This window comes from Lynx canadensis, chromosome A2 (assembly GCF_007474595.2).
Source record: "Lynx canadensis isolate LIC74 chromosome A2, mLynCan4.pri.v2, whole genome shotgun sequence".
Classification (NCBI taxonomy): domain Eukaryota; kingdom Metazoa; phylum Chordata; class Mammalia; order Carnivora; family Felidae; genus Lynx; species Lynx canadensis.
Window position 1 is genome coordinate 148,924,358 of NC_044304.2, and position 27,554 is coordinate 148,951,911.

At 40.5% G+C, this 27,554-nt stretch overlaps 1 protein-coding gene across 2 annotated transcripts in view; it reads left to right on the top strand.

Moving 5' to 3' along the window:
- Positions 1–27,554, top strand: part of EXOC4 (exocyst complex component 4) — a 754,543-nt gene that overhangs the window by 192,483 nt on the left and 534,506 nt on the right. For both annotated transcript variants that reach the window (XM_030308464.1, XM_030308465.1), the window contains exons 8-9: positions 5,353–5,498; positions 10,194–10,282. In XM_030308464.1, the coding sequence (XP_030164324.1) occupies positions 5,353–5,498; positions 10,194–10,282 (235 nt within the window). The remainder of the gene's footprint in view (positions 1–5,352; positions 5,499–10,193; positions 10,283–27,554) is intronic.

Sequence of the window (27,554 nt, forward strand, 5' to 3'; positions counted from 1 at the left end):
CATGGTTCCAACATGGTCACAAGCATGGTTACCAGAATCTGCTGTGCAGTTGGGGAACAGTTCTTAGATGAGGTGAAGATTTTGTAAGCTGGGAAGCTACTGAAAGGTATTTACCATGTTAAGCACCTAGAAGGATCTGAATGTTTCTACTTAGATTAATGTGGAGGCTGAAGACAGGTGATGTGTTCATTGGAAGCTGGTAAATTCAACATTTATTTTTAGAAAACTCTGGGTGTATGACCATAAGCGGCCGCAAGCAATCTGTTAAATAAAGAGGGTTAAGTGGTAAATGAGGAGTTCATTCAGAATGATGTTACCAATACTAAGCAAGTTCTAAATCTCAAAATCTTGGCCCTGCTTTATATATCATGTGATTTCTGACTAGCATCTTAGCAACTGCTGATCAAATATTATAGCATAAGAGATGCCTGACTCCCTCGTTGTGTATGTTCTTTAAAGCATCATATTTCTTTGTTTCCACCACAGAACCATCCAGTATACCAGGTACTCAAAAAATATGGTGAATCATAATATCACTGGAGTATATAGATACTCCATGTTTTTATATTTCCAGCCATGTTTTTATATTTCTTGTCTTTGGTTTTACAAATTAATACCTTTTCAAGTTAAACTTAAAACACCTATAAACTTTGAGTTTATTTTTTGAAATAGCAATTCCCTGTACTAAAAAAGAGAAAAGAAATGAGTGTCAGAGAGATGAAGGAATTTAGAGTCAGCGAGAACATGGGATAATCTGCAGATTTTCTGTGGCCAGGATGTATTTGCTATTATATGTAATGTCCCCTTGCCCCAGACTTCCAGGCTTGGGTGACTTTCCCCGGGCAAAAGACAAGCTGTATAGCTTACTTCCTTTCATAAAAATGGAAATTTGAACTCATAGGTAGTGGTTTAGGATATTTATGTACAATTTAGAAGATGCAGCACATTATCCACAATGATGAGGAATCACCAAGAATTGCCATGGTTCTACTTTTTTTTCTTAAATTTTTTCTTTTTTCTTTTTTTTTTTTTTTTTACATTTATTCATTTTTGAGAGACAGAGAGAGACAGAGCATGAACAGGGGAGGGGCAGAGAGAGAGGGAGACACAGAATCCGAAGCAGGCTCCAGGCTCCGAGCTGTCAGCACAGATCCCGATGCGGGACTTGAACCCACAAACCGTGATATCATGACCTGAGCCGAAGTCGGATACTTAACCAACTGAGCCACCCAGGCGCCCCTGCCACGGTTCTGTTTTAATGCCAGGTGTCTGATGTGTGTGTCAAGACTTGGTCGTAGAAGATTTAGTCTAATTCAGATAAATTTCAAGCATCTTAGAAAAAAAGATTTATTTGTTCTTTGAGATATTTAAAAGGTACTTCTCATAATTTGGTGTCAAAATAAAACTTTACCCTGTTTTAAAGTAATATTTTCTAGCTGGTAGTAAACATTATTAGGAAAGAAGAAGATATAGTGAAGGAAACAAACATGGCAAAGCCTATGATTAAAATCATAGGTATCCCTTTTAATTTTACTTGTAGTATAGATTTGTGTACTGAGGAGTCATTTGCAGGGCTCATTTTGGAGACTGTTTCTAATACGTGTATTACAAACATATCCATCAAGGCTTCTTATCACATACTTTGTAAAATTTAGGAATTCAGTGATATATATAGATATGTATATATATGAATTTATATGAATTCATATATATATTCATATTCACATATATGTATCTGTATTTATATATATATATATATATTGATTTTCTGGTTTGTTTCACGGTTGTGCGATTGAAGTAAAGAAATGTAAAAATTGGGGTGGTCAGGTGTCTTTTTCCTTAAACGATAAGTAATAGTATAGGGCAGTTTTCAACTAATACTTATCGAATGATGTGGGAAATGGGTACTGTAGGAACTCAGAAAAGGGGACAGCTGGCCTAGAGTGTCTTGGGAAGGTGTCATGGGAGAGAAAACGTTGGAATTGTTTTTGGGCAGGGTTTGTCAGGATATTGAGGAAAGAGGGTAATCTAGGTAAGGCATTCCAAAATCGAGGGGGCCCACGCATGCGTGTTCAGGGAAGAGTTAAGTAGTTGATGCTGATGGAGTGTTGGGTTCGTGTTGAGGAGAATAAGCTATGACTGGGAATAGACATTGAGGTCAGATTAATGTAGACGACAAAATAACTAGCCTTAAGATGACAGTGGCAACAGTTGTTTAGGAAGATCGCTCTGACCGTGGTGTATGGGAAGGACTGGAAGAATAAAACATGTGAGGCAGAAAAGGAGAGAAACTGCATGAGTTGAACTAGGTTGGTGGCTAGCAGATGGATGGGGAGGGGCAAACTAAGAGAGAGCTGAGGAAGAGTAACCAATGGGCTGCATGGGGACAAAGGGAGGGAATGTATCTAAAGACAGTTCTGAAGTTTTAAACCTGGAGGCCGGTGAGAATAAGAAACCACTCACAGAAAGAAGACAGAGGAAATTACCGATTTTATGGGAAAAGCATTCAGGTCTCAGAATTTAGGGTTGATGTTATCAGTGAAATGTGTGAATATGTCAAGCGTGCAGTCACATCCGTGGGATTGGAGTGTGGAGAGGAATTGGGACTACATTACGTCATGATAATGGAAATATGTGGGAAGGCTGCCTTTTAAGTTTGGAACCTAATGACAAAAGAGAAAGGAAATTATAGAGAATGAGGACCAAAGCAACATTTTCATTAAGAAGGTAGAAATAGTACCTGTTTGTAAAAAGAAAGGAAGAAGCCAGTGTGTAAGAACAGACTAACAAAGTGAGCGGTGAGAATTAAGAGGACTTTACTAACGTGGAGAAAAAGAACAGTGATCTTGAAATACCTGAATTTTAAGGATGCTCACCAGGTAGGCCCTGATCAGTCAATACTTTATTGTACAAGGCCAGTCATTGAATTCTAGGACGATGAGTACCTCAGAAGGATCACTGGTCTGGTGTATCTTCATGCTTTGGCTGAAACATACTTCCATCATACCGATCGGTGTTAAAACCAACAGGTGCCTTTGTAGACCTCTTTCTGTGTTCTGTCAGTTTGAAATTCTGTTCTCGTGTACCAGCCTCTTTTGATCACACAGCCCCACAAACCTTATTAGCATCAGTGCCAAATCGACCAAGTAATTGAGTCCTTCAGTTGAGTCGTTACTGGAGACCCAGTTTAATACCCTTCTTGACTCTTGGGCAGTTTGGATGATGTATTCACAGAGATAGTATTTGTCAACATACTACTTCATCACCATGCTGAATGATGCTGTAGTAGCCTCGTAAATATATATATTTAAAAAAATTGAACAGTTTGTTAATGTGTTTTATAGTTTTCCATTGAAATCTCTAGTGTACATATATATATGTATGTGTGTATGTGTATATATGTATATGTATATAACTTATATTTAATGTGTATATATATACACACACACGTATATATATATACACACACACATTTATAGGTATGTGTATAGGTTCACAGCAAAATGGAGGGGAAGGTACAGAGATTTCCCATTAATCCCTTTACCCACACCTGCATATAGGCTAGTTTCTTCATACCTCTAAATCTGTTTCTTAATCTCTAAAATATGCATATTAGCTCTAACTTCATAGATTTCAGGATTGAGTTAAGATCATTTTCTAAAAATGCCTGATATTTGATAACTATTTAGTAATGTTTGTGCTCATAACAGGCATAATTAGCTTTAAAACTTGGGAGAGCATCATGTTCACAGAGTGCTTCATAAATGCTTTTCGATGATAACATTTAATATGATCCTCAAATCTTTTTTTTTTTAATTTTTTTAACGTTTATTTATTTTTGAGACCGAGAGAGACAGAGCATGAACGGGGGAGGGGCAGAGAGAGGGAGACACAGAATCTGAAACAGGCTCCAGGCTCTGAGCTGTCAGCACAGAGCCCGACGCGGGGCTTGAACTCACGGACCTCGAGATCATGACCTGAGCCGAAGTCGGCCGCTTAACCAACTGAGCCACCCAGGCGCCCCATCAAATCTTTATTGAATGAATAAGCAAATGAATGAATATATACCCCATACAGGAAGGAATCGTTTTTGGAACCGGAGTCTCTGAAAAGCTTTTACTTCAGTCATGGGTAGAATTGCTGGCTTACATTTGCTGTAACACTTGGTTATCTTAAAATTTTAAATGTTTCTTCTTCTTCTTCTTTTCTTTAATGTTTGCTTGTTTTTGAGAGAGAGACAGACAGGGGAAAGAGAGAGAGGGAGACACGGAATCTGAAGCAGGCTCCAGGCTCTGAGCTGTCAGCACAGAGCCTAATGATTCAGGGCTTGAACCCACGAACCGTGAGATCATGACCTGAGCGGAAGTCAGACGCTTAACCCACTGAGTCACCCAGGCGGCCCGGTTATCTTAAAATTGTAGATGTGGCAAGTGATTTCAGAAATGAGTCGATGTACTTTAATCCCAGGTTAGATATGCTTAGGAACCATGATGATTTCTGGTCCAGATCTGCTGTTTTCTTTCACAACGGTGGGAACTTTAAAAAGTTTTGTATTTGTCTTAGAAATACGATGGCGGATTCTAGCCCAGGCCCCACCGAATGAGGCTGTAAAGCGGATTGATTTTTTAAGCATTGCCCATTGGCAATAGTGATTAAAAAGCTGTTGGTTTGCTTGCTTTGGAGCCGTCAAGATGAGTGGTGGCCCTAGAAATTATTTGCGGGTCAGCACCTCTTAGCCTGCAGTGGCTCACGATACCTCTTAGCAGGTCTGTTAGAGTTGTTTAATCCCCTGTGCTGTGGAGTGAGGGGTGTGACGAGGGCTCCAGAGCGAGTCCCCCGGGGTTCCTTCTGCAACCCCAGCCCTATTCTTGGGCCTCGCTTCCTTCTCTGTAATCTGAGAATTCACTTGATCAGAGTTGTGCTTTAAATAAGATAATACATCTAAATTAGCCCCTAGCCTACCACAGTGTAAGCCCTCAGTAATTATTATTGTATTGCTGCTGATGTTGCTGTAAATGGCAGTGATGAGGATTAAGCTGTGAATGGTGATTAACTCGCTCGGCACAGCGCATGGCAAGTAGCAGACCCTCACTAAAAGCGCCCCCCTTGACCCCTGTGTTCAGATGCCTAGCACATCCTATTCTCAGTTTCGGGTGTAGGTGGCAAGTAGATGATGTTCTGGCTGCGATGAATCTTTCCTCAGATCTACAACTGGAAATATGAATAGCGAGGTTACTCTACTTCTGAATGTCAAGGATGAGGGTTTAGAATTAGGTTTTCGTTGTTTTAAATTTGCTTTTCTTAGTAGCACATCATAAATGTGTGTGTTAAACTGTTTATCTGATTGTACAGATGCTGTTGACCGAGTACTTGGATATGAAAAATACTCGTACGGCCTCTGAACCATCAGCTCAACTAAGTTATGCCAGCACTGGCCGAGATTTTGCAGCCTTTTTTGCCAAGAAGAAACCTCAAAGGCCAAAAAATTCTCTTTTTAAGTAAGTATCTCCCTGATGGTAAGATAGCAGGTGTCAAGAAATGTTTGATCCAAGTAGGATGGCTTTCTACTTTATTGGCAGCCGTTGCTTCACCCAGTTAAAGCTGTTTTGAAATAATTTATGGGCAGTGAATGTATTTTTTATTTTGTGTACATTTGTTTTCTATAAGGGGAAGTAGATATTTTGGAGTATGGTTATTGGACTGTCTAGGACTTTTAATAAAAATTTTTTGTAATTTGTTTCTGTGGCATTTTATATAAAATGAAGGGCAACAAAACCCTATTTCTGGGGAATTTTGTATGAAATGAAATATGTCAGCTTTCGGGAAAAAAACACTAGTGCCAAGAAATAACCTTAAAGTTTACAAGAATCTCCTTAGCTAAGTAGCATTGGATTCTGTTTGATTTTTAAATAAAGGAACACTCCGGAAATTCTTTTTTTCTAATTACTATGTTAGTTAATACCACCAGGCCACGTACCTATGTCATTTGGTAACAGCTCATAGTTAATATTATTATATTAATAGTAACAGCAGTAACAGCTACCACTGAGTGCTTACTATGTACCAGGTACTGTGGGAGATGAATTTCGCAAAATAATCTCAAACATAATTTACATGTAATTATATCAAATTTTGGCAGCGGGAGTTGTGGCTGGCACTGAATCCTCACCAAGTACTAGCGAAAGCATTAAGCCATTTTCATGGATTATCTCATTTACTCGTTGCAGCCTTACAGGTCTGGGTTTTATTTTTAATCCTTTTTTACACATAAAAGCTTGAGGCAAGCGAGGTTAAGTAATTTAAGTAGATTCACTGGCAATAACTGGCAATTGGTCAAAGCAGGATTTAAAATCTTAGCAGATCTGTGCATTCTTCTGACGAGTCGGGAGATAACTAGTTAAGTTGTACCTGTAAATCTAAGCCTATAATGTGACTCTAGAAGCATTTTGAATTCATTCTTTTTGAACAGTTGAAGCTCCAGTATCTTTTATTGATTCACTTTTGAGATTTGTTTATATCATAGATTCATAGAGTTCTTTTTTTTTTTTTTCATAGAGTTCTTAATCATTATGGAAAGTTTCAACAGTTCATTTATCTTGTGGTCCAGAGGAGAGGAGATTGAGTGTGCCTGCATTGGGATAAAATACATTCTGTTCGTTGAATGCATTCTTTTCTTATGTTTTACAGTTTTGTTAAGAGGACAGATGCACTATTAGTTAAAATGCCTTAGTCCGCAGGTAATCCAGACCCCAAAAGAATGGGATTAAACCATAGGAAGGTTATTATGTTACACAGTGGGGAGGATTGTAGAGGACTCCGTAATCCAACAGTGCGGAATGGCCAACGACCCCGCCCTTTCCATCTCCCTGCCTTAGGTTCCACTCCAGGATAGAGTGATGCCAAGGAAAGGGTGTGATTCTTCCTGCGACAAAATTTTTTATTAATTAGTAGACTATTTTTTACACCATTTTTCAGTTTACAGAAAAGTCAAGCAGACCATACAGAGAATGTCCTCATGTCCCCCTTCTTCAGAATTTCTCCTTTTGTTAACATCTTGTGTTCTTACGTATGGTGCATTTGTTACAATTGATGAACTGATAGTGATCCTTCGTTATTATCTGAAGTCCATGGTTTATATTGGAGTCCACTCTTTGTGTTACACATTCAGTGGGTTTTGATAAATGCATAATGTCATATATGCATCAGTACGTTATACAGAATATTTCAGTGCCCTAAACATCCTCTGTTTTCTACTTATTCCTTCCTCTTTTCCCCACCCCCTGAGCTCCTGATAATCACTGTCTCTGTAGTTTATCTTTTCCAGAATGTCTTATAGTTGGAATCATCCGGTATGTAGCCTTTTTAGATTAGCTTCTTTCACTTAGCAATATGCAGTTAAGGTTCCTCATGTCTTTTTGTGGCTTGATAGCTCATCTCTTTGTATTGCTAAATAATATTCCATTGTGTGCCTGTACCTTGATTTTTTTTTTTTCATTCAGCTTTTGAAAGACATCTTGGTTGCTTCCAATTTCTGGCCATTATGAATAAAGCTGCTGTAAATGTGCAAGCATTTGTGTAGATGTAAGTTCTCTGTTCATTTGGATAAATACATAGGAGAATGATTACTGGACCATAAAGGAAGATTCTATTTAGCTTTGTAAGACACTGCCAGACTGTCTTACAAAGTGGCTATCCCACTTCAGATCTTTTTTTGTTAATAATTATTATCCATTTATTAATCTTTTCTGCCAGTGACAAAGTCTCTCTGCAAGTTTTCCTCAGGTCTTACGCCCATTCCTAAAGCAGTGACTGGCAAAGGGGAGCACGCCACGGTGATGGTCTTCATCCAGTCAGGGGTTCTCTCTGGTGATAGGTCTTGGGCTGTAAAGGAACCGCTTTTCCTGAGCACACAGCTGTTTGCAGAGGGAGCAAAGGCAACTAAGACGGCCTGAGATGCTGCCTTAATGCTTAGGCCTTTCCTCTGCTCACTTGTTTGCTCGCTCATGTGTGCGCTCTCTGTCTCTGTGTCTGTGTCTGTCTCTTCTTCTTCCTCTCCTCTTTGTCTCTTCCTCTTCCCTTTCCATCTTCCTAGCTCCACTTCCTGTGGTAAATCTAGGTGTATTGCAGAAGCAGGTTTCAGGGTGTTTAGGTTTCATGCTGTCAACCCTCATCCTTAACTTTGAATCTCAGGCCACACGTACATTTTTATATGTTGAGCCAATCCTGAAATTGAGGTACTGGAAAACATAGAATATTGGAAATGAATAAATGGACTTAAGTAATTGTTAAACATTTATTGTTATTGCATAGCAGTAAAAACTCATCGCCCACATGGAATGAGGCCATTACTACAGACTTGCCTGTTTCCGGACCCGGCTCTACCATTAATGAGCTGTGCGCGGCAGACCAGGTCTCCCGTCTCAGTGGGCCTCTGTGCCTTTGGCTATACAGTAAGAGGTGAGGCTGTATCTTCTCTAGTGCCTCTTTTACTGTAAAATCATACGAATCTGTGAGTGGTGGCAAACATAAAGAGGGTTCCTCAGTAGCAAAAATACATCAGGTCATAAAGGATTAAGGTTTGGGCGAGCTGTAATCTGGTTTTATCGCATCCATGAAGGACTTTATTACTCTCTTTAATTGCCCTTAGCCAAGGTTAATTAAGTGTGTTTAAGTTCTCTCTCATTGTATAATCTGTGCCTCTCTGTTCTTTGCTCAAGAGTTTATTTTTCTTTCCCCCCCCTCGCCATTTCTGATCAATAGCCGTCAGCGTGCTTTTTGGAGGTCGGCGGCTTCTTTCCTGCACTTGACTGGCAGGTGGCACTTGTGAAGTACCACACACTTTGCGTTCCTTCTGGCTGTTAGGGCCCTCTCAGTTCTTGGCAGGGTGCAGAGAGAGGATCAAGAAGGCCAAGTGTTTCCCTCCAACTGACATTCATCTTCCTTGTCAAAGAATGGATAAAGAAGGCATAATTAAGAAAGTGATGGCGTTCCTTTTTTGTTGCCAGAAACCTATGCCATTATCGCTGCTGCTCTTTCGTGATGTTGCTGTTTACCACTTAGAGGCAGTCATTCTTAGAAGGATTTCTCCTGTCAGCCTGCTCCCCTCACTTTGAAAATCTCAGGTTTGAAATGCAATTTCTTAACACATCAGGGGATTTACTGTTGATTTAATCTTAAATTTACCTGTTTCTTTTTCCCCTTACCTGCAAGTTTCTCTTAAGACTGGGATTTTTTCTTTTGTTTTCTTCATCCTTGAATTATTATTTTAGCCTTTAGAAACCTGTTCTGTGTCCTGTGCCTATCCTTCATGTTTCTGGCCTCTGAAACGAACGATTCCTGGGATGATGTGAACACACACTTTGTCACCTGATTTTTGTTTTGTTTTGTTTTGTTTTGTTTTGTTTTGTTTTAATGTTTATTCATTTTTGAGAGCTAGAGAGAGACAGAGCATGAGCAGGGAACGGGCAGAGAGAGAGGGAGACACAGAATCCGAAGTAGGCTCCAGGCTCTGAGCCGTCAGCACAAAGCCCAACATGGGCTCGAACTCACAAGCCATGAGATCATGACCTGAGCCGAAGTGGACGCTTAACCAATTGAGCCATCCAGGCGCCCTTGATACTTTTGAGAATATTTTATGTTGTAGATGGCAGATCAGAAACCATTTAGAAACGGTATTGCTTTTGAGGACTTTTAGGGAGAAACCACAGATGCCTTGCTTCCTTGGTGTAGTTATCCAGCGGCACTGCTAGTGTGCCTTCTGTACTCGTTCTCTAACCAGGGGAGTGTAGAAAAGCAAGATACATTTCTGTGGCGGGGGCGGTCACTCACAGGTTTTGAACCACATAGCAGCAAAATGAGAATGACCTTACAGGATACCCTTATTCGTGTGTGTAGGGACCCTGGCAAAGGGTCTGGAGGCAGAAGAAAGTTGCAACAGATGAAGAGTTGTACCCGTTGAAATGAAGAATGAGCGAATGGCCCAACTGCTGTTGTGGAGGGGCGTTGGCCAGGAGTGTTGTTCATGAATCCAGGTCTGTGGCGGCCGGCTTTGGCCCTGTCATGGGTTGGCCAGTATGTTTGGGTCAAGGAACGCTAGGGAGTGCCACACAGACTGGAGTAGGACACTTGGGGTACAAAGGTGGCCACCGCTTGTTTGGTTACTGCCTCTCTGTTTACCCTGCGCTTCATTCCAGGTTCGAATCCTCCTCCCATGCCATCAGTATGAGTGCCTATTTGCGAGAGCAGAGACGGGAGCTCTACAGTCGCAGTGGAGAACTTCAAGGTAAGTGATTGAACTTCTCTGGAAAAGTTAGTTTCTGGAGGAAGATCTGAAGTGTGTGGCACATGTGAATTTGCCGTTCGCATTCACCAGTTTCTTTCAAGATAGCAGAGATTTAAAGACTTGATAATCTGTTTCCTCTATCACTTCCCAGCGTCTGCTGCCGAGCAGCTAAAACGATTGCTATGGCCACAGGATTTATAGACCTGCTACCATTCAAGTGAGAACTCAAAGCAGAAAGACAGGAGGTCAGTCTCTTTGTGCTTAAACATGGCAGCCATGAGTCCAGTCACAGTCCACGGGAATGCCAGTCTGTGGCCGTCAGTGTTACACTTACTGTTTTCTATACCTTCTGGAATGTGGCAGGAGTGCCTGGGATTTGGAAAAGGGCAGATGCAGCCTCTGCCATTATTTAAAAGGAAGAAAGATGCCTCTAAATAGCTAGCTAGCTCTGATATACAGGATATTTGATATCCATACGTGGTTACTAAAGAGTTGTAATCTGTAGGAGAAAATACTTGAGAAAATAAATCGTAAGTAGATTTAATTAAATCAAAAACCCAATAACGTTTCCTTCTGTGACAAGAAAGATGCTAATTATGGTAAATGGAATCAATCAAGAAAGATTTGTGAAGTCCTGCTAAGTGCAAGCCATCCCAGGCATCAGAGGGGATGGAGGGGGAGGAGACGGAGGTCGAATAGAAGGAAAGAGAAGATAAAGCCTTAAGATCCAGCTGTCAGTGTTCATGGACATCAGTAACAATATCAGGAAGTCAGTGCTTACAACCAAGTAATGTTATGCATAAAAACTAGTAGAGGAGTTGAGAGGACGGGGCGATGATTTAAAATTATTTTAAAACCGTGGGCTTCCTGCTTGAAGGGTGCATAAGAACACTTCCACTTTTGGGGAGGCAGTAGAGGCACTTGAAATATTTTGCAGCGAGTAGCCTACACAATTAAATATTTAGTTTTTAAGATTCATCATGGTTCTACGTCAAAACATTATAAATTAAGCAGCTAGCCTCTCTGGATTTAAGGACCACCGCCTAGTCATTTCTACCCACACCTTCATTATTGATCTAAACACTTGTAAATTTTTCTGAAGATGCGGCTATGCTCTCCCATAGCTCTGCCACAGTAATAATTCCATAGCTCACGTATATATCAGAACGAAAAGCCTAGAAATAGTTTGAGGATACAAGGAAAAGGAAATTAGCTTACCGGCATTTTATTTAATGATAGTGTTGCCATGTGGCGGGGGCGGGGGGGAGGGAGGGGGGAGGGAAGGGGCCTGGGAAACGTGAAGTGTGCATCTTGGAGTCTTAAGGTACATGGGTACAGAGGGCAGTTAGGATTGAAAAAAGTCAAGGAGTGAAGAAATACAATTTTACTTCCTGTCCTTAGCGTAGTGCCTGGTATGGTAAATATTCAATAAATACTCACTGACTCAGCGACAGAACAAATGAGGACAGTCAATGTCAAACGTAGGAGAGGGAGCTTACCATGGAGAGAGAGGAGGGGCCCCCAAAAGGAGGGGAGGCCACTGAGAGCCGGTATCAGCTTCACGGTTCTATTAGTTTTTAAGTTTGAGGAGAAGCAGAGGCTATGTGTAGATCCATTTTTGTTCTGTGCACTTGTAACTAGCTTCAATAAGTAGAAGTGTGGCCACTGAGCTGTCTGGCCTAGGATGATACTGCCGTATATGATTGGAAAACGTTTTGAAATCCAAGTGAGTTATGGAGGAAGTTTATTCTGTGAGGGTGGTTAATTGAAGAGTCACTATAATCTAATTAGGAACTTTTCTCATTTTTCAGCAAGTTAATAGAAATACGGAGCTGTATTCTGTAGTCTGTTTTCCTTACCAGGGTTCAGCAAAGTGGGAGGATTTATCTTTGGTTCCAGGGAAGCAAGTAGTTAGCAAACATATCATGCTCATAATAATCATTAAATAATTTCACTGAGCTGACAGATCACTGCCTGGTGAGAGAATAGCTCAGCTGAGGAGTGTTTGTAAAAGTTTGATGGTGTTTCATTGAGGAGCAAAAGCATCTCTGATGAATGCTTTTAACATTTCAGCTGGAAAAGGGGAAAATCACACCTATTTTCCATTAGAAAACGACCATCCTTTTTCAGTTACTCTATTAATCTGGCTTGTACGAGGGCCACAGTGAGATCTGCATTTCAGTTTATCCTTGAAAAGGCATAATTGAATAGGTCAGTCAAATCATAAAAGACTGGCAGAAGATTTGTGTCTCTCCTCTTACTACCGCGTAGCTGCAGGCTTCGCTTCCTAGTGCTTTGGTTCACAGGGTCAACCTTTCCTTCTGCGGCAAAGAAAATCCATCAGAAAGACCATCAAAGTAACATTAAAAAGCTCAAATTTTATGAAAGTAAAGTTCCTGCCAACATTTTCAGGTTATCATGCAATTAAAAATGTTACCCACCCTAACGACACACAAGGGGAAAAAAGAATGCAAAAATGAGATTTCTTTGGTATCATCAACCCATCTCAGTTGGCCCTGTTATGGTACAGCTGGTTCATTATATAGTCCACTGTTGGCAATTGGGCCGAGGAGGTGGGGGTGCTGTTTCAACGTTTTTTTTTTTCTATTTATTTTTGGGACAGAGAGAGACAGAGCATGAACGGGGGAGGGGCAGAGAGAGAGGGAGTCACAGAATCGGAAACAGGCTCCAGGCTCCGAGCCATCAGCCCAGAGCCTGACGCAGGGCTCGAACTCACGGACCGCGAGATCGTGACCTGGCTGAAGTCGGACGCTTAACCGACTGCGCCACCCAGGTGCCCCGGGGGTGCTGTTTCAAAGTGTGCACAATAACAAGTGGAAATCTAACTTGTGTGTCTCCATTAGTCAGAGACTTCCCGTTGTTTTGAGCCTCTTGACTGCTTCATTTTACCGCTTAGACAACCGTGTCATAGGTTACATGAACATTTAGGTGAATATAGCTTCTCGGGTTTAATGTGGATTCTTTGGGAAACAAGGTAACTGATGAATACAGTATCTCATGAGGGTTAAAAGAAAATCAGAATACTGCTGCTCATGATCAAAATAAGCTCTTAGGTTAATCAGCCCCACTGTGCCTCGGTTTTTTCATTTGAAAAATAGAGCTGTTATCAATTCTGACTACTTTAGGAGGGACATAGGGACTGTAAAATTAGATACTAAAACTCTGGTAAAATTAGAAGAGCTATAATTGATTTACGTTAAAACGGTACTTTAAAATATTAAACACGGTGGAACTGGGAGAGTTGCATCCATTTCTCTATATCTCTTGTTTTCTCTGCCTCACCAGTCTTACTCTTCCCGAGTTGGTTCTTCTCAAGGTCACCGGTGACCTCCATCTTGGCAGATTGAGCGTTTGCTGCTCTGTGTTCGTCTCACTTGATCTTTCGGCCAGCCACGTTTCTTTTCCCCTCCTTATGTTTGAGTGTCTCAAGGTTTGGTCCTGGGAACCTTTGCTGTGTTCACTCTGTAGACTCCACCCAGGTATCTCAGCCCCAGTTGAGTTTTGCTTAGTGCCTTGGTTCCGGTGACTCCCAGATCTAGATCTCCTGCCCAAATCCCGTTATTGTTTCCTGACCTCTCCCAGCATCCTGCCCACTCCCACCACCATCCTATCATTCTTTATCCCATGTTTTTGATCTTCCGCAAAAGACTTAATTTCTGTGTGTGTGTGTGTGTGTGTGTGTGTGTGTGTGTGTGTGTTTCCCGCTTGGTAATTTGCTACCCTTCTCTCCGAATACCCAAGTCTTACTCATTAGTGCAAGTCTTACTCATTAGTGCGTTCCAGTGCCTGGGACAATGCTTGGCTTGAATTAAGCACTTAAAAAGTATAATGGAGGAGGCCTCTATCCCCAGTATCTCCTTATTTGTAGCTATAGGCCTACTTATTTGAGAAGGCCTAGTGGGAGGTTTAGTACAGAGTAAGAGGCCTGTGATTTGTCCTCTTTGCTCGTTTTTCAGATAATAAAATCACGAATGAGTAGAGTACATTAATTGTCATTGATCCAAGTAGAAATGTATACTCAGTTTTGATTACAGTTCTTTCCTGTCTTGGGGCTACTTAGTACTTCTGTTTGTACTCAATAATATTACCTTTAGAGTGCTATTTTTATTCCCATTAGTCTAATGAGTGGCATTTCTATAGCCCTGACATTAAAATATTCTGTAAAGCTCCCACCACTTGAGAATTGACTTCTCTAAGAGGATTTGCTTTACATGGTAAATATGGAAGTACTCGCATCAGGGAAAACTGGGCTCTTAGCCTGACCTGACCTGAATTTTCTTAGTCTTTCCCTCTAATGGGTTGTTGGTATCTGGGGCTGTGAATACTTAATGATATCGTATGTAATTAATCTGTTTGGAGGTACCTTGCCTTAAGGTACAGTGATATTTGGAATATATTAGGCATGAGTTGATCATCCTTTTCTACCAAAGGATTTATAATACAAGTCTCTCAGATAGCGAACTGTTCTATAATGGAGCATTTAAAGCAAGACTTCATTTACGCACGCATTTTCAGGGCCATTTTGGCTGAAGTGAGGTACAGCACCTTTACACTTATACCACACGTTTGTTCCACAGCCTTAAATATAAGAAGCACTTATAAAGCTTTATATCCTGAAATAAGATTGGAAGATTCTTTGTAGTCTTAAATTTTGCGTAATGACTTTGTTAATAACTATGTAGCAATGTGCTGGGCACATGAAAAAATATATTTTTCTTCTTAAAATTGCATATAATTATTTCAAAATAACCTTAATCTTTCATCGTTATCTCTTCTGGTTTAGATTCTAAAATAGGGTATAAAAATTGATTCCCCTTCCTTTTATATATGTACACTCTTGCCTTTTTAAAAGACTGAACTTACTCTTATGTGAGGGTAACCTTATAATGAGATTATAATAGAATTTTCAGAAATGCTAATTTCTTTATGTGTTCCTAAGAAGTGGTAAGTTATAAGTATATGTTCCTCAGGTCGTGAACAGATATGAAATAAAAGTATTCTTATGCTGAGATTTGTTACTGAGTGTGTCGCCTCTCAGCCTTAATGTGTGCAACGTAGACATTTATTTAAAAACGTTCTTTGTTTCTGGGTTTCATTTATAATGCGGGTTTATTTTCCGAAGAATTCTAGTTCCTATAACATCCTTTCTACCCATGGTTCAGAGTATTGGTATCTGCACTGTGTGGAGGAGCCTGGTGGTCATGGGACAACGGATCCTGAGAGTGCAGAGCAACTGTCACAAAGCCTTCGTAAAGCCTGTGAACCTCACTCTTGGGAAGTGATCATTGGTCATCATGCAGAACTGGTTGATGACCTGTAACCTTTGTTCTACCCATTTATTCATTCATCCATACAGATAGGGGAAAAGAGTGAATACTCTTAAGTGACATATGTATTAGAGATTGGAAAGTGATACATATGCATTTCTCTTTATATTATACTTGAGTTAAAAGTGTTTTTTTCTGTCAGAAAACCCGCCCAAAATATGAAAAAAGTTAACAAATTTCTAATATGTAACAGAAAAACTTTAAAGTTAGCTTCTGTCATATTTTTTACCATTTGTTCACATTAACTTTTCAATGTAAAATAACAGCTTTACTCCTTTCCTTAGAGTTGTGTTAGGGCTGCAAGAAATTATATTTTTTCCAACCTCAGTAGTTTATATGATGCAACTAATTCTGACTTCATCTGTTTTCACAAATAGAGAAGACCAGAAACGTTTATGACCCATCATGGGGAAAGTAATTCTTAGACTGGTGAGGGCACCGAAGAACATGTGGGTCATTGTCCCAACAAGACATGGTTCCTAAGGCCTTTTTACGTTTTCAGAATGAAGGTTGAGTCCTTTCAGGACTACTCCTAGAGATGGCCTTACCTGAAGTGAGCTGTTATCAAAATCCAGAAGAAGTTGACATGCATATATATATATGTAATATGACGTCTAGAAAATAAAGCAGTAGATTTTAATGGTAGAAAGTGATTTGGAACTCGTAATCTAGTTTTCGAACTCATTTTCTTAGTCTTAGAACCTGTTTTCTGTAGGTCTTATTTCAGAGTTGAGTATAGAAAGCAGATGGAAGTGGAGGTGGTTTGACTAAGTGGGGTCCAGGGTTCAGACCTCTGCCTGCCTAGACCCCCAACATCTGTCCCTTTTCCCCTCCTCTGTACAGCACCCAAGGTACCATTACAAAATTAAAGACTCGCAGAAGCAGAGCACTATGCAAAGGAAAATTGATAAGGGAGACAGATGCCATTATAGATCTGTAGGGATAGGACAGATGAGTCAATGATGAGTGGTCAGACAATTATCCATAAGCAAACAAAACAAAACAAAACAAAAAAGATGTTGATTTGAAACTCCTATCATTTAGGAAAATAAATCCTTGGCACATTGAGAACTGAAAGGCAAAATCTGTTGACACTTGAGTTTATAGTAGCATTGTTTGAATAACAAAACCTGGAAACCATTCAGATACCATAGACAGGAGAATGGATTCATAAATAGTGGCATAGCCACACAGTAGAATACCATGTAGCAATGAAAATGAATGAACCGGACTGTATATTAACATGGTTGAATCTCAGAAGCAATCACAAATGTTATGTATAGTCAAATTCCATCTGTATAAAGGTCAAAAGCAGTCAGAACCAAATAATATCTTCAGGTGTATGGCCTTATGTGGTGAAAATGTGAAGAAGGAAAAGGAGGGAGCATAAACATAAAGCTCAGGGAAGAGATCACCTCTGGAAAGGATAGAGGAAGGAATAATCAGAGAGGAGCACCTAGGACTTCAAGGATAATGGTGCTGGTTCTGTTTCTTCAGCTACGTGATGGAAATGCTGTTGTGTTTTTACACAATCGGTACTAAATGTCCGATACATTCAGCTATTATACATTTCATAAAAAGTATAAATACAACAATTTTTAAAAGGCCTCTGAAACCTCCAGAGACACAACCATATATGTAGTGTAATGTTCCCATTTAGAAGTCTGCAGGAAATTTGGAGTGTTCTGTGAGAGCTGGATTGGTTCTTTGGCCTGCACCTTTCCACTGAAATGCCAGGTCTGTGCCACCGCTGTGAATTCCTACTGGGCTGGAGCTGTCCCTTGAGTCCTTCACGAGAAGATGACTCAGGAGCAGGAGCACTCCCTGCTGACCTCCTGCCCCCTCCTCTCCCTCATCCTCATCGGCCAAGTCAGAACCTAGTGTTAAGTGACGTCAGCAGCTATTCTTTCATTTCCTGTGTTTTCTAGGTCTTTCTGGTTATTTGTTGAATATGTACAGATTCATTACATTTATTTGTCCTGGACGCTTCACTAGGCCTTTAGAATACAGTAATGAACAGAACCCAGTAATGTCTTTGGAGGGCAAAGGAGCAGAAACGGGCCGTGACTGTGTTCCAGAAATGGGCAGTTGCCCCCCCAGCATGTGTTCTCTTTCCTCCATAGGAATAGAGCCCCTGGTTTTTAGCTATGCACGTGGCCCCCCAAAATAAAACATTTCTAAGCTTTCCTTGCAGCCAGCCATGAACATGTAATTCAATTCTAACCAGTAGAATGTGCGTGGAAGTGAGAAAACTTCAGGCCTTACGTTTAAAGAGAAGGAACAGGCTGCCCCCTTTCTGCCCGGCGCGGTGTGTGTGAACGTGTCCTCACACACAGCCCTAATGACACGTGGTGGTGAGCCATGTTGGACTGTGCGGGCGAGGCGCCCCTGTCGGTGGTAGAACAATGAGATCGGAGCAGCTTGAGTTGGCTGCTGGGGTCTGTGTCACATCGCTGATGGCCAGAGCCACTGTAGCCTCCCGGACTTCTCCACGAGAGAGGAGTTTCAGTCTTGTTTCAGTCACTGGTATTTTGGTTCTCTGCTACTTGTAGCCCTGCTTATATTCTGTTTAATTCAGCAGTGCAAACAAGTGATCAGAGCACTGTGAAACGCATTATGATGGAATCGTGTAGATCTGTAACAGATGTGCGTACAGGGCTGGGAAGGCAGGGAGGCTCTTGGGAGCACTGAAGTTTCAAACTTCTTATAGAAGAAGGTGGAAAGAAGCTTTTCAAGTAAAGAAGGTGGGCGTTTCAGGCAGTGGTCATGGCAGGTAGAAACGTCTAGAAGTGTGAGAGTAGATAGAGGCTTTTCTTGTTTCATAACGTGAGTTAGATGGATATAACTTTTTCTATTTAAGGAAATCAGTTTATGTATACAGACCTTTACTGATTATAATTTGTTACTTTCAGGAACCAGAGATAATAGATGGGACACTAAAGCTGTTGTTCATAATAACAATTGGGCCACTGTTCATAGTAACAATTAAGACATTAAGAATCGGTAGAACCAATGGTGTACTGGTGATGATAATGAAATAGAAGTCGTGCTACACTTGAGCAAAAGCCAAGTGTAATCACATACTGGATTTTCTGAAGCGTATTCAAATGGTATAGCTGTGCCCCCTTATTAAAAATTTTTGTAGGAAAAATCACGGTGTTGAATGCAACTGTGGTAGTGTATCATATCAGACTGTGCACGGTGCATTTAGCCAGAGATACTGGCAGGGGCTGGATCACGAAGGACCCGCCTACCCTAATGCCATAGTACCTCGTTCAGTGTGGACTGCAAATGGCAGCAGACGGCAGAGTTCTGTGTGCTCACATCTGATTTCCAGCTCGTAATTGTGTGGGTGAAAATACGCATCAAGTTACTTTTGGCTTCACCACAATTTTAAACTCAAAAAGCCCATATTACAGTAATATATGATAGTATGTACGAATGCTACATGAATATTGTAACAGTCATAATATAGGATGTTCATTCCTAGAATTGTGATGACATCTACTGAATTGCAGCCAGTTCATTTGCATATTCATGCCCACTTAGCTCAAATAAGTCCCTGTTTGTTTGCACATTAACGTCTGATTTCAGCACCAGTTAACTAATTTACATATCCCTGTTCAGTTGGTTAGTGATGTTCATATGTGGAATATTGGTGCAGCTGTTTGTGCTTTGAGTAGCTTGGGGAGCATGGTGGTTTAATGGAAGGAGTAGCTATTACTCATCTTGTTCTTACTAGGCAAGTCACGTTACCTTTCTGGGCCCTAGATTGCTCATCTGTATAATGAAGTTAGCAGCACTTGCCCTGTCTATTTCTTAGGGTTGTTGTACCAATTGACATAACAAAAGTGACAACATACGGTCAACATTTCTAGGCCACCTGTATTCTAAGCCTGCTCCTGGAACATCTGCGTGTAGGAGAGTTCTAGGTGCCACGGAAGACAAGGCTTGCAAACAGATACAGTTTTAATGAACGTCCTAAGCACTTTCAGGAGCATGGAGGAGGAAACACTGAACATTGCTAAGGGGAGTTGTAATCCAAAAGCGAGACTGTCCAGGGAGGGCACGCACTGCCAGTAGGCAGAAGACGAAAACAACACCCTGTTGTGTGAGAGCTTCGTGGGGTAGTCGGTATTTTGTTGGGGTTGAGGCAGAGAATGTAGGGAAGATTGGGCTTAGAAAAGGGAGGCCCGGTGGGCAGGTATCAGGGGACCTGGTGTAACAGCAAGAAGGCACGGTTTGTCCTCTGGGTGATAAGGAGTCCTCCAAGGGTTTAAAGCAGGAGAGTGACATAATCAGAAATGCATTCTAGAGAAGGTATTGTGGGAGCTCTGTGGAGGATGCATTGAGTATAGTGAAGCTGGAGAGGGGAGGCGAGTTGTGTTGTTATGTCAGCTGAGAGCTTATAGAAGATCATGGCAGCATTTTAGGAGGTAATAGTGGAGAGGTTGGAGGAGGGGAGTACATCTAAAAGCCAATTCTGAGGTAGAATCAAGTGGACATGATGACTCCTCCTGTGTGGAACTTGAGCAAAGATCAGTGTTTTGGCTGATTCCCAGTTTTCCTCTTTGGTGACTTGGGTAGATAATGATGTTATTTGTTAGGATAGGCAGTACAAGAAAAGGGTAAGGTTTTTTTTGTTTGTTTGTTTTTTTGTTTTGTTTTAAGTTTATTTACTTTTGAGAGAGACAGTAGCAGAGAGAGAGAGAGAGAGAGAGAGAGAGAGAGAGAGAGAGAGAATCAATCCCAAGCAGGCTCTCTGCTGTCAGCACAGGGCCTGACATGGGGCTTTGAACTCATGAACTGTGAGATCATGACCTGACCGGAAATCCAGAGTCAGATGGTCGACTGACTGAGCCACCCAGGTGCCTGCCCTAAGAAGAAGGTGGTTTTAATGGAGTGTTACATAGGGGTGAAGATAGCTTTTTATAAACATATATTTTCACGTTTCTCTTTTAATTTTGTTGAGATCTGTCTAATCTAACGACATCTAATCTAGCCTAATCTCTTATCAAGTTCCTCACATATAAGGCATTCGGCAGTGTTTGATTACCTGTCACCATTCCCTTTCTGACATCCGGTGTCGGAGTTCAGGTTTTCTTTTCGTCCTTCCTTCCTTCCTTCCTTCCTTCCTTCCTTCCTTCCTTCCTTCCTTCCTTCCTCCTCCTCCTCCTCCTCCTCCTCCTCCTCCTCCTCCTCTTCCTCCTCCTTTTAAGTTGCAAATACCACTTTCTCCTTTTTGGCTTTGTTTGATCTGTTAATTTGAGTGCTCATTTTAAACCATCTGTAGAATACGATTCTTTATTTTTTATTCCAAGAAGGACCTGTATTTGTGTTATTAAAATCTAGCTACCATTCATCTTTCTTAACAGCTTGCTCTGGGGTTTTGTGCAAGTCCCTTAACGGGTTTTCTCCGAGAGAGAGAAGTTACATGATTTCTATGACTCTCCATCAAGTCCAAAACTCTGGGTTTTGGATTCTCAGTATTTGGTCACTATTCCTAAAGACTGGAATCTGAAGACTAGTTGGAGGTTCAGAGTGTGGTCTCTGCAGTCAGGCTTCCTACCTGGGTGACTGAGTAAATTGGCTCTTTTGTGTGTCAGTTTCACTTTCTACAAATTGAATGTAATATACTTAAGTATATAATATACTTAATGTCATAGGACCAGAGTGAGATGTGTGAATACGTATAAAGTGTTGAGAACTGTGCCTGGCACGTATGAAGTAATGATGAAGTGTTAACTGTTGTTAATTTATCTGGGGTCCCCCCCCCCACATTCACACATAGGAGACACTTAAATTCACACATAGGAGACGATTACATTTTTAAAAATTAATGAAAATGAGACTCAAGTAAAATAGATTTAAGTAAAATCTTCTAGAATGGTTCTTAGAAACTTTTTTTTTTTTTTAATCCCTGCTTTCTTCTTTGACAAAAGTTCTTTGGGAGTGTTGAAAAAATGTGCTTACATCAGTGGTCATCCCAATCATGCAGTGTTAAGTGTCATCCAGTGCGGTGGCCCGGGTGGAATTCACATAACGTCTCTAACCAAGAGGGCAGCACTTAGTGACTCCTTAGTGATCTGCTCTTAACCACTTACATCCACCCCAGAGGTAAAATCTCATGGCAATAATCAAAGTGGCCATTCCTCTTCAAAGTCATTTTGATATTCAGTGCCACTGACTCTGAATTGTACTACATAAGTAATTGAGAATGATTAGCATATGGCTAAAAAAGGAGGTTAAAATGGAAAGGTCATTCCTTCTCTTTATAAATGAACTACCTTACATCTGATCATTTGGCAATGTGTTAGGACACTCTTGTCTTGCCTGCCTCTTGCCTTCATTCTGAGGTCACATCCTGGCTACCCATGGGGGAAATAAAAAACAACAAAAAAAAAAGGAGTCATAGGCTCACTTGTAATTTGCCAACAATTCTTAAACTAAAAAATCCTAGAACTAGCAGAGATCTCAAATTAGTACCATAAAGGAAATGATTTGAAAACAACATAAGTTCTTGAAAACAATAAAAAGTGTATGACTGAAACAAGCAGAAAGAAAGAAAGAAAGAAAGAAAGAAAGAAAGAAAGAAAGAAAGAAAGAAATGAAGGTTACAGCTAATCTGAAAGGGAAGTTTTTGACTTGGCTTGGAAGATGAGCAACGAATTGTTTACCTAGTTTGCGACAGCGTGGCTGTAGGAAGCGGCTGGATAAAAGTGAGGTTGTAGATGGGACAGACCACCAGTCATCTATGATTACCCCTTCTTTCTAGATTCTGTGACTCTTATTGGGAATCAGTCATTCTAACACCTCTTGAAAACCTTATTGAATCATTTTTAAAAAATTCTCAAGAGAAGATCTTGTGCCCCAAGAATTCTTTAGTATCTAGATTGAGTGGTTGTCGCTGATCATTTTTTTTTAAATTTTTAATGTTTATTTATTTTTGAGAAAGAGACAGAATGAGTCGGGGAGGGGCAGAGAGAGAAAGAGACACAGAATCTGAAGCAGGCTTCAAGCTCTGAGCTGTCAGCACAGAGCCTGATGAGGGGCCTGAATTCACGGACTGAGAGATCATGACCTGCACCAAAGTCGACGTCTAAGCTATTGAGCCACCCAGGTGCCCCGTCTCTGATCATTTCTAAACTGTTTACTGTGGTTAACTCAACAGATATAGTTTCCTCAGAACAGATACAGAATTTGGTTTTATTTCCTGAGAAATTGAAATCTTTTGTTACCTAAATGATAGTAGTGTTCCTTTTATACCTTCACTTCTAGGACATATTTAGGCAAATATAATGCCCAAGGAGAATAATTACTCAGTTTTAGATGACTTTGCTGAGATTTTAGCCATCATTGTTTGTTTACACTTTAAATTTATAACTGCCTCAGTTACTTTTACAAGTGGTAACATATGTTATGTAAACTTTTGAGCTTTAGTTCCTATGAACTGAATCCTTTCTGTTTCTTCTCCCTTTTTTCTAGCTTATTATTTTATTTTATTATTTCTCTTTATATTGAAGTGGACTATACCTACAAAAAAGCGTGTAAAGTGCTGTTTACCTTAGATATACAGCTGGGATTTTGCGCACACACACACACACACACACACACACACACACACACACTCATACCCGTGTAACCAGCCCCCAGAAGGCTTTCTCATGCCACTTCCTCGTCAGTACCACCCCCTCAAGGTGCCACTCTTCTGATTTATAATGTCATCACTTAGTGTTGCCTGTTCTTTAGACCTATAGAAATAGGGTCATACGGTATCTTGTGTACTAGCTTCTTTTGTTCAACAGGATGTCCGTGAGATTCACTCATGTTATTGTATGTATCAGTTTGTTGCTCTTGTCGTATATTCCATTGTATGATTGTAGGACAATTTATTCATTCTCCTGTTAGTGGACATTTGTCATTTCTACTTTGGGGCTGTGACAAATCTGCTATAAATAACTTTGTACATAAACACTCATTTCTCTTAGGGATGTGCCTGGGAGTGGAATTGCTGGGTCATGAGACAGCTTTACGTTTAGCTTTAGAAGATACTACCAAACATTTTAAAATCATAGAAATTAATGAGAAATTGCTTGAGAATTTCAGTTGCTTTCCATTCTCACTAAAATGGGATTTTATCAGCCTCTTAAGTTTGTGTCCTTCTGGTGGATGTGCAGTCTACCTTATCGTTCTCATTTTTAAAAAGAATCTCTAGGCTGTCTCTATGCTTTCCGTAGGGGAGTAACCTTGTTCTTCCTTGGAAGGCCTGACTGTGTATACATTTTTACCCAGAATTCTTGGGTGACCTTTCTTGCTAGAAATCACTTACTAATTTCTTACAACTTTTGAGGTAGAATATAAAGATATTTTCTCTCTTCCCCTATGCCATTGTTTTGGTCAGTGGCTTTCTACTTTGAATTATACCTTTATTACACATATCTAATTGATATTCCTGCTGGTGGTAGGCAGAACTCTAAAATGACCCCAATGACCTGCAACCTTTATAATTCCTCCTCTTGTGTGGGGGCTGAATCTGTGAATATGACGGACTATCACTCCCATGATTAGGTTACACTATATGGCAACTGTCGTAGGATTTTCCAGATGTGATTACAGCCCCAGACGATAGTCTTTACAGTATTCAAAAGGGAGATTGTCCTTGGTGGGCCTGACCTAACCACGTGAGTCCTTAAAAGAGACAAGAAGCAGTAACAGATGCTTGCCTTGAGGAAGTAATTCTTGCGGGAAGAGTGTACTATGTGGCAAGTACCTGAGGGTGGTTTCTGGGGCCAAGAGGAACCCCCATCCAACAGTCCAGCTGGACAACAAGGGTCTCAGTTCTACAACCACAAGGAACTGAATTCTGCCAACAGCCTGAATGAGCTAGGAAGACGACCTTGAGCCTCAGATAAGGTTGCAGTCCTGGTTGATACCTTGATTTTAGATTTTAATGAGGCCCTGAGCACAGGACCCAGCTAACTCATGCCTGGACTTCTAACCCACAGAAATTGCGAGCTATTTGTTACACATCAACAGAAAGCTAATCTAGCACCCCATCTTGATACCCCATGATTTCCCCTTTGAGACTCTCAAATATTTCCTCAGACTCATGGGTAGAAGTTGCTAGAATAGTTCTTGCTGTAAGCAAGGAAAAGAGCCGTATTTATTCTAGTTGTCAGTCTTATTTCCTAGGTTTCCAGTTCTCTGTGATTTTAGTTTGGAAGCTGAGACGGACTTTGAGAAAGTGTGGAGGTCTAGTTGTTTTTCAGTGTTTCTGTAGACTTTACAGTGGGGAGTAACAATTTAAAAATATTGATAATAATTTATGCACACAGCAATACAAAACCGTCACTGTCATGATAACCTTCTGAGGCAAAGCAGTATAGATTTTCTGAGCTGGCTGTCTCTTGAGCACCCGATCCTGAACATGGCCAAGTCAGACCCACAATCTCCCCTTCTCCCCACTGCCCCCCAAACCTGCTCTTCTTTCAGTGTATGTACTTGATTTCATTAAATGTGATTGTTGAGTTAGCAGTTGCTAAACCTGGAGGCCACCCTTGTCTTCCACCCGTGCGGCGTGCAGTTAATCTAATACCGGGTCCTACCGATACTGCCCCCTTACCCAGGTTCTGACTGCTCTCCCCTGTTGGTTGGTTCTGCCTTGAATCCTTCCAAACCATTCGTTACACTGGAACCAGAGTAATTTAAAAGTATTTAGTGGTTTTTTTAAAAATATCTCTTAGTACCAAGTACCATGCCCTTAATACGCCTAATAATGTTCTGCCTGATTTGGGCACCACTTACACCCAGCCTCTTTGTGGCCTCTTTTCTTTTCTTTTGTCTTTTCTCCTCCTCCTCCTCTCCTCCTCCTCCTCCTCCTCCTCCTCCTCCTCCTTCTTCTCCACTGAGATATTTCTTATTTATTTATTTATTTATTTATTTATTTATTTATTACAATATAGTTTATTGTCAAATTGGTTTCCATACAACACCCATTGCTCATCCCAACAGGTGCCCTCCTCAATGCCCATCACCCACTTTCCCCTCTCGCCCACCCCCCCGCCCCCCGTCAACCTTCAGTTTGTTCTCAGTATCCAAGAGTCTCTTACGGCTTGCCTCCCTCCCTCTCTGTAACTTTTTTTACCCCCTGCCCCTCCCCCATGGTCTTCTGTTAAGTTTCTCAAGATCCACATAGGAGTGAAAACATATGGTATCTGTCTTTCTCTGCCTGACTTATTTCACTTAGCATAATACCCTCCAGTTCCATCCACGTTGGTGCAAATGGCCAGATTTCATTCTTTCTCTTTGTGTGGCCCCTTTTCTGATCACAGCCATGTTGGGCTTCTGAACATGCCATGTTCATTCAGGCCCCGGGAACACCTCATGTGCCCTTCCCTATTCATAAAACTGACTTGCCCATCTTCTCTTTGTCCTTGATAACTAGTTGTCATCTTTAAGGTAGCTCTCTGCTTTATATGATTTTTAAATAATGCTTATTAAGTACTTACCATGTGTCAGTATTCTAAAAGATTTTACATGGAGTGTCTCTTTTTAATCTGTAAACTGATATTTCCTTGAGGCGGCTTACCTTGTTTTGTTTTTTCAACCACCCCCCTCCCCCCATCCCACCCCCAGAACTAGGTTAGCTTCGTATTGTTGTAGCCCAGGACATGCCTGTAATGACTCAGTGTTTTGTTTTTGTTTGTGAAAAATGTGTAGTCATTATTTATTCTAAGTTCCAAGCGTGCAGGGTCCATGTCAGTTGAGCTTACCTTACATCTCAAGTTCCTCATACAGTGACTGGAATATGCTGTGCACACAATAAATATTCATGCTTTTTACAAATGACAAGAAGTTCAATATTACACGTTAACCAAATGGTGAACTAGATAGAAGCTTAGGTGTTTTCTCTTCAAGTTTGGAACTTTTTCCAATATGTTAATGATACTTGAGGAGATACATGAATATATCATAGATTATAATAGGGAGGAAGAGAAGGGAAACTAATATTGCGAGAAGAGGGTGAAGTTACTGAGCTGTCAGTTTTTTGAATACATACATAATGAACACTTGACTCTCATAATCCTTTTGTCTAGTAGGCCTTTATTTTCTAACTTTTTACTTCTAAGAACAGCTTGGCTCGTAGAGGTTAAATAACTTGACCAGTCACACAAAGTTGAACAATTGATATCATAGAGTTCATTATATAGGGTTTGCAAAATAACTTGCATTTGAAATAGCGGGTGCTTATTTTTCTTTTATCGAGATAATCTGTATACAGTAAGCCACATTCATTTAGAATGAACAATGTGATGAGTTTTGAGATATGTTCACCTGTCATAATACAGAACATTTTCATCACTCAAGAACTTCCTTGTGCCCTTTCATAGACTATTTCTCTCTGTTCCCAGCTCTAGGTAACTAGTGACATGATTTATCCCAATAGTTTAGCTTGCAATTTCTAAATTTTATGTAAATAGACTCATATAGTAAACAGTTTTGTGACTGGCTTCTTTCACAACATAATGATTTTGACATACATACATATTACTGCACATATCAGTAGTTTCTTTCTACTGCTGAGTGGTACTCTATTGAATGGATATACCACAGTCGAAATGGATTTACTACTTTGTTTATCCTTCCAGCTGCGGATGTGTGTTTGGATTGTTTCCAGTTTTTGGTCACTGTGATAATGCCGCTCTAAACATTTGGGTACAAATCTTTGTGTGGCACATAAATTTTGAATTCTCTCGGGAATACCTAGGTGTGAGGTTGTGGGTCCTATGGTAGGTGTATATGTAACTTTTTAAGAAGCTGCTAGGTTTTTTTAAGTGAGAGTATCATTTTGCATTTCCACCAGCGGTATATGCCACTACTTGGTATTGTCAGTTTTTCTAATTTCAGACATTCTGGGGGGTATA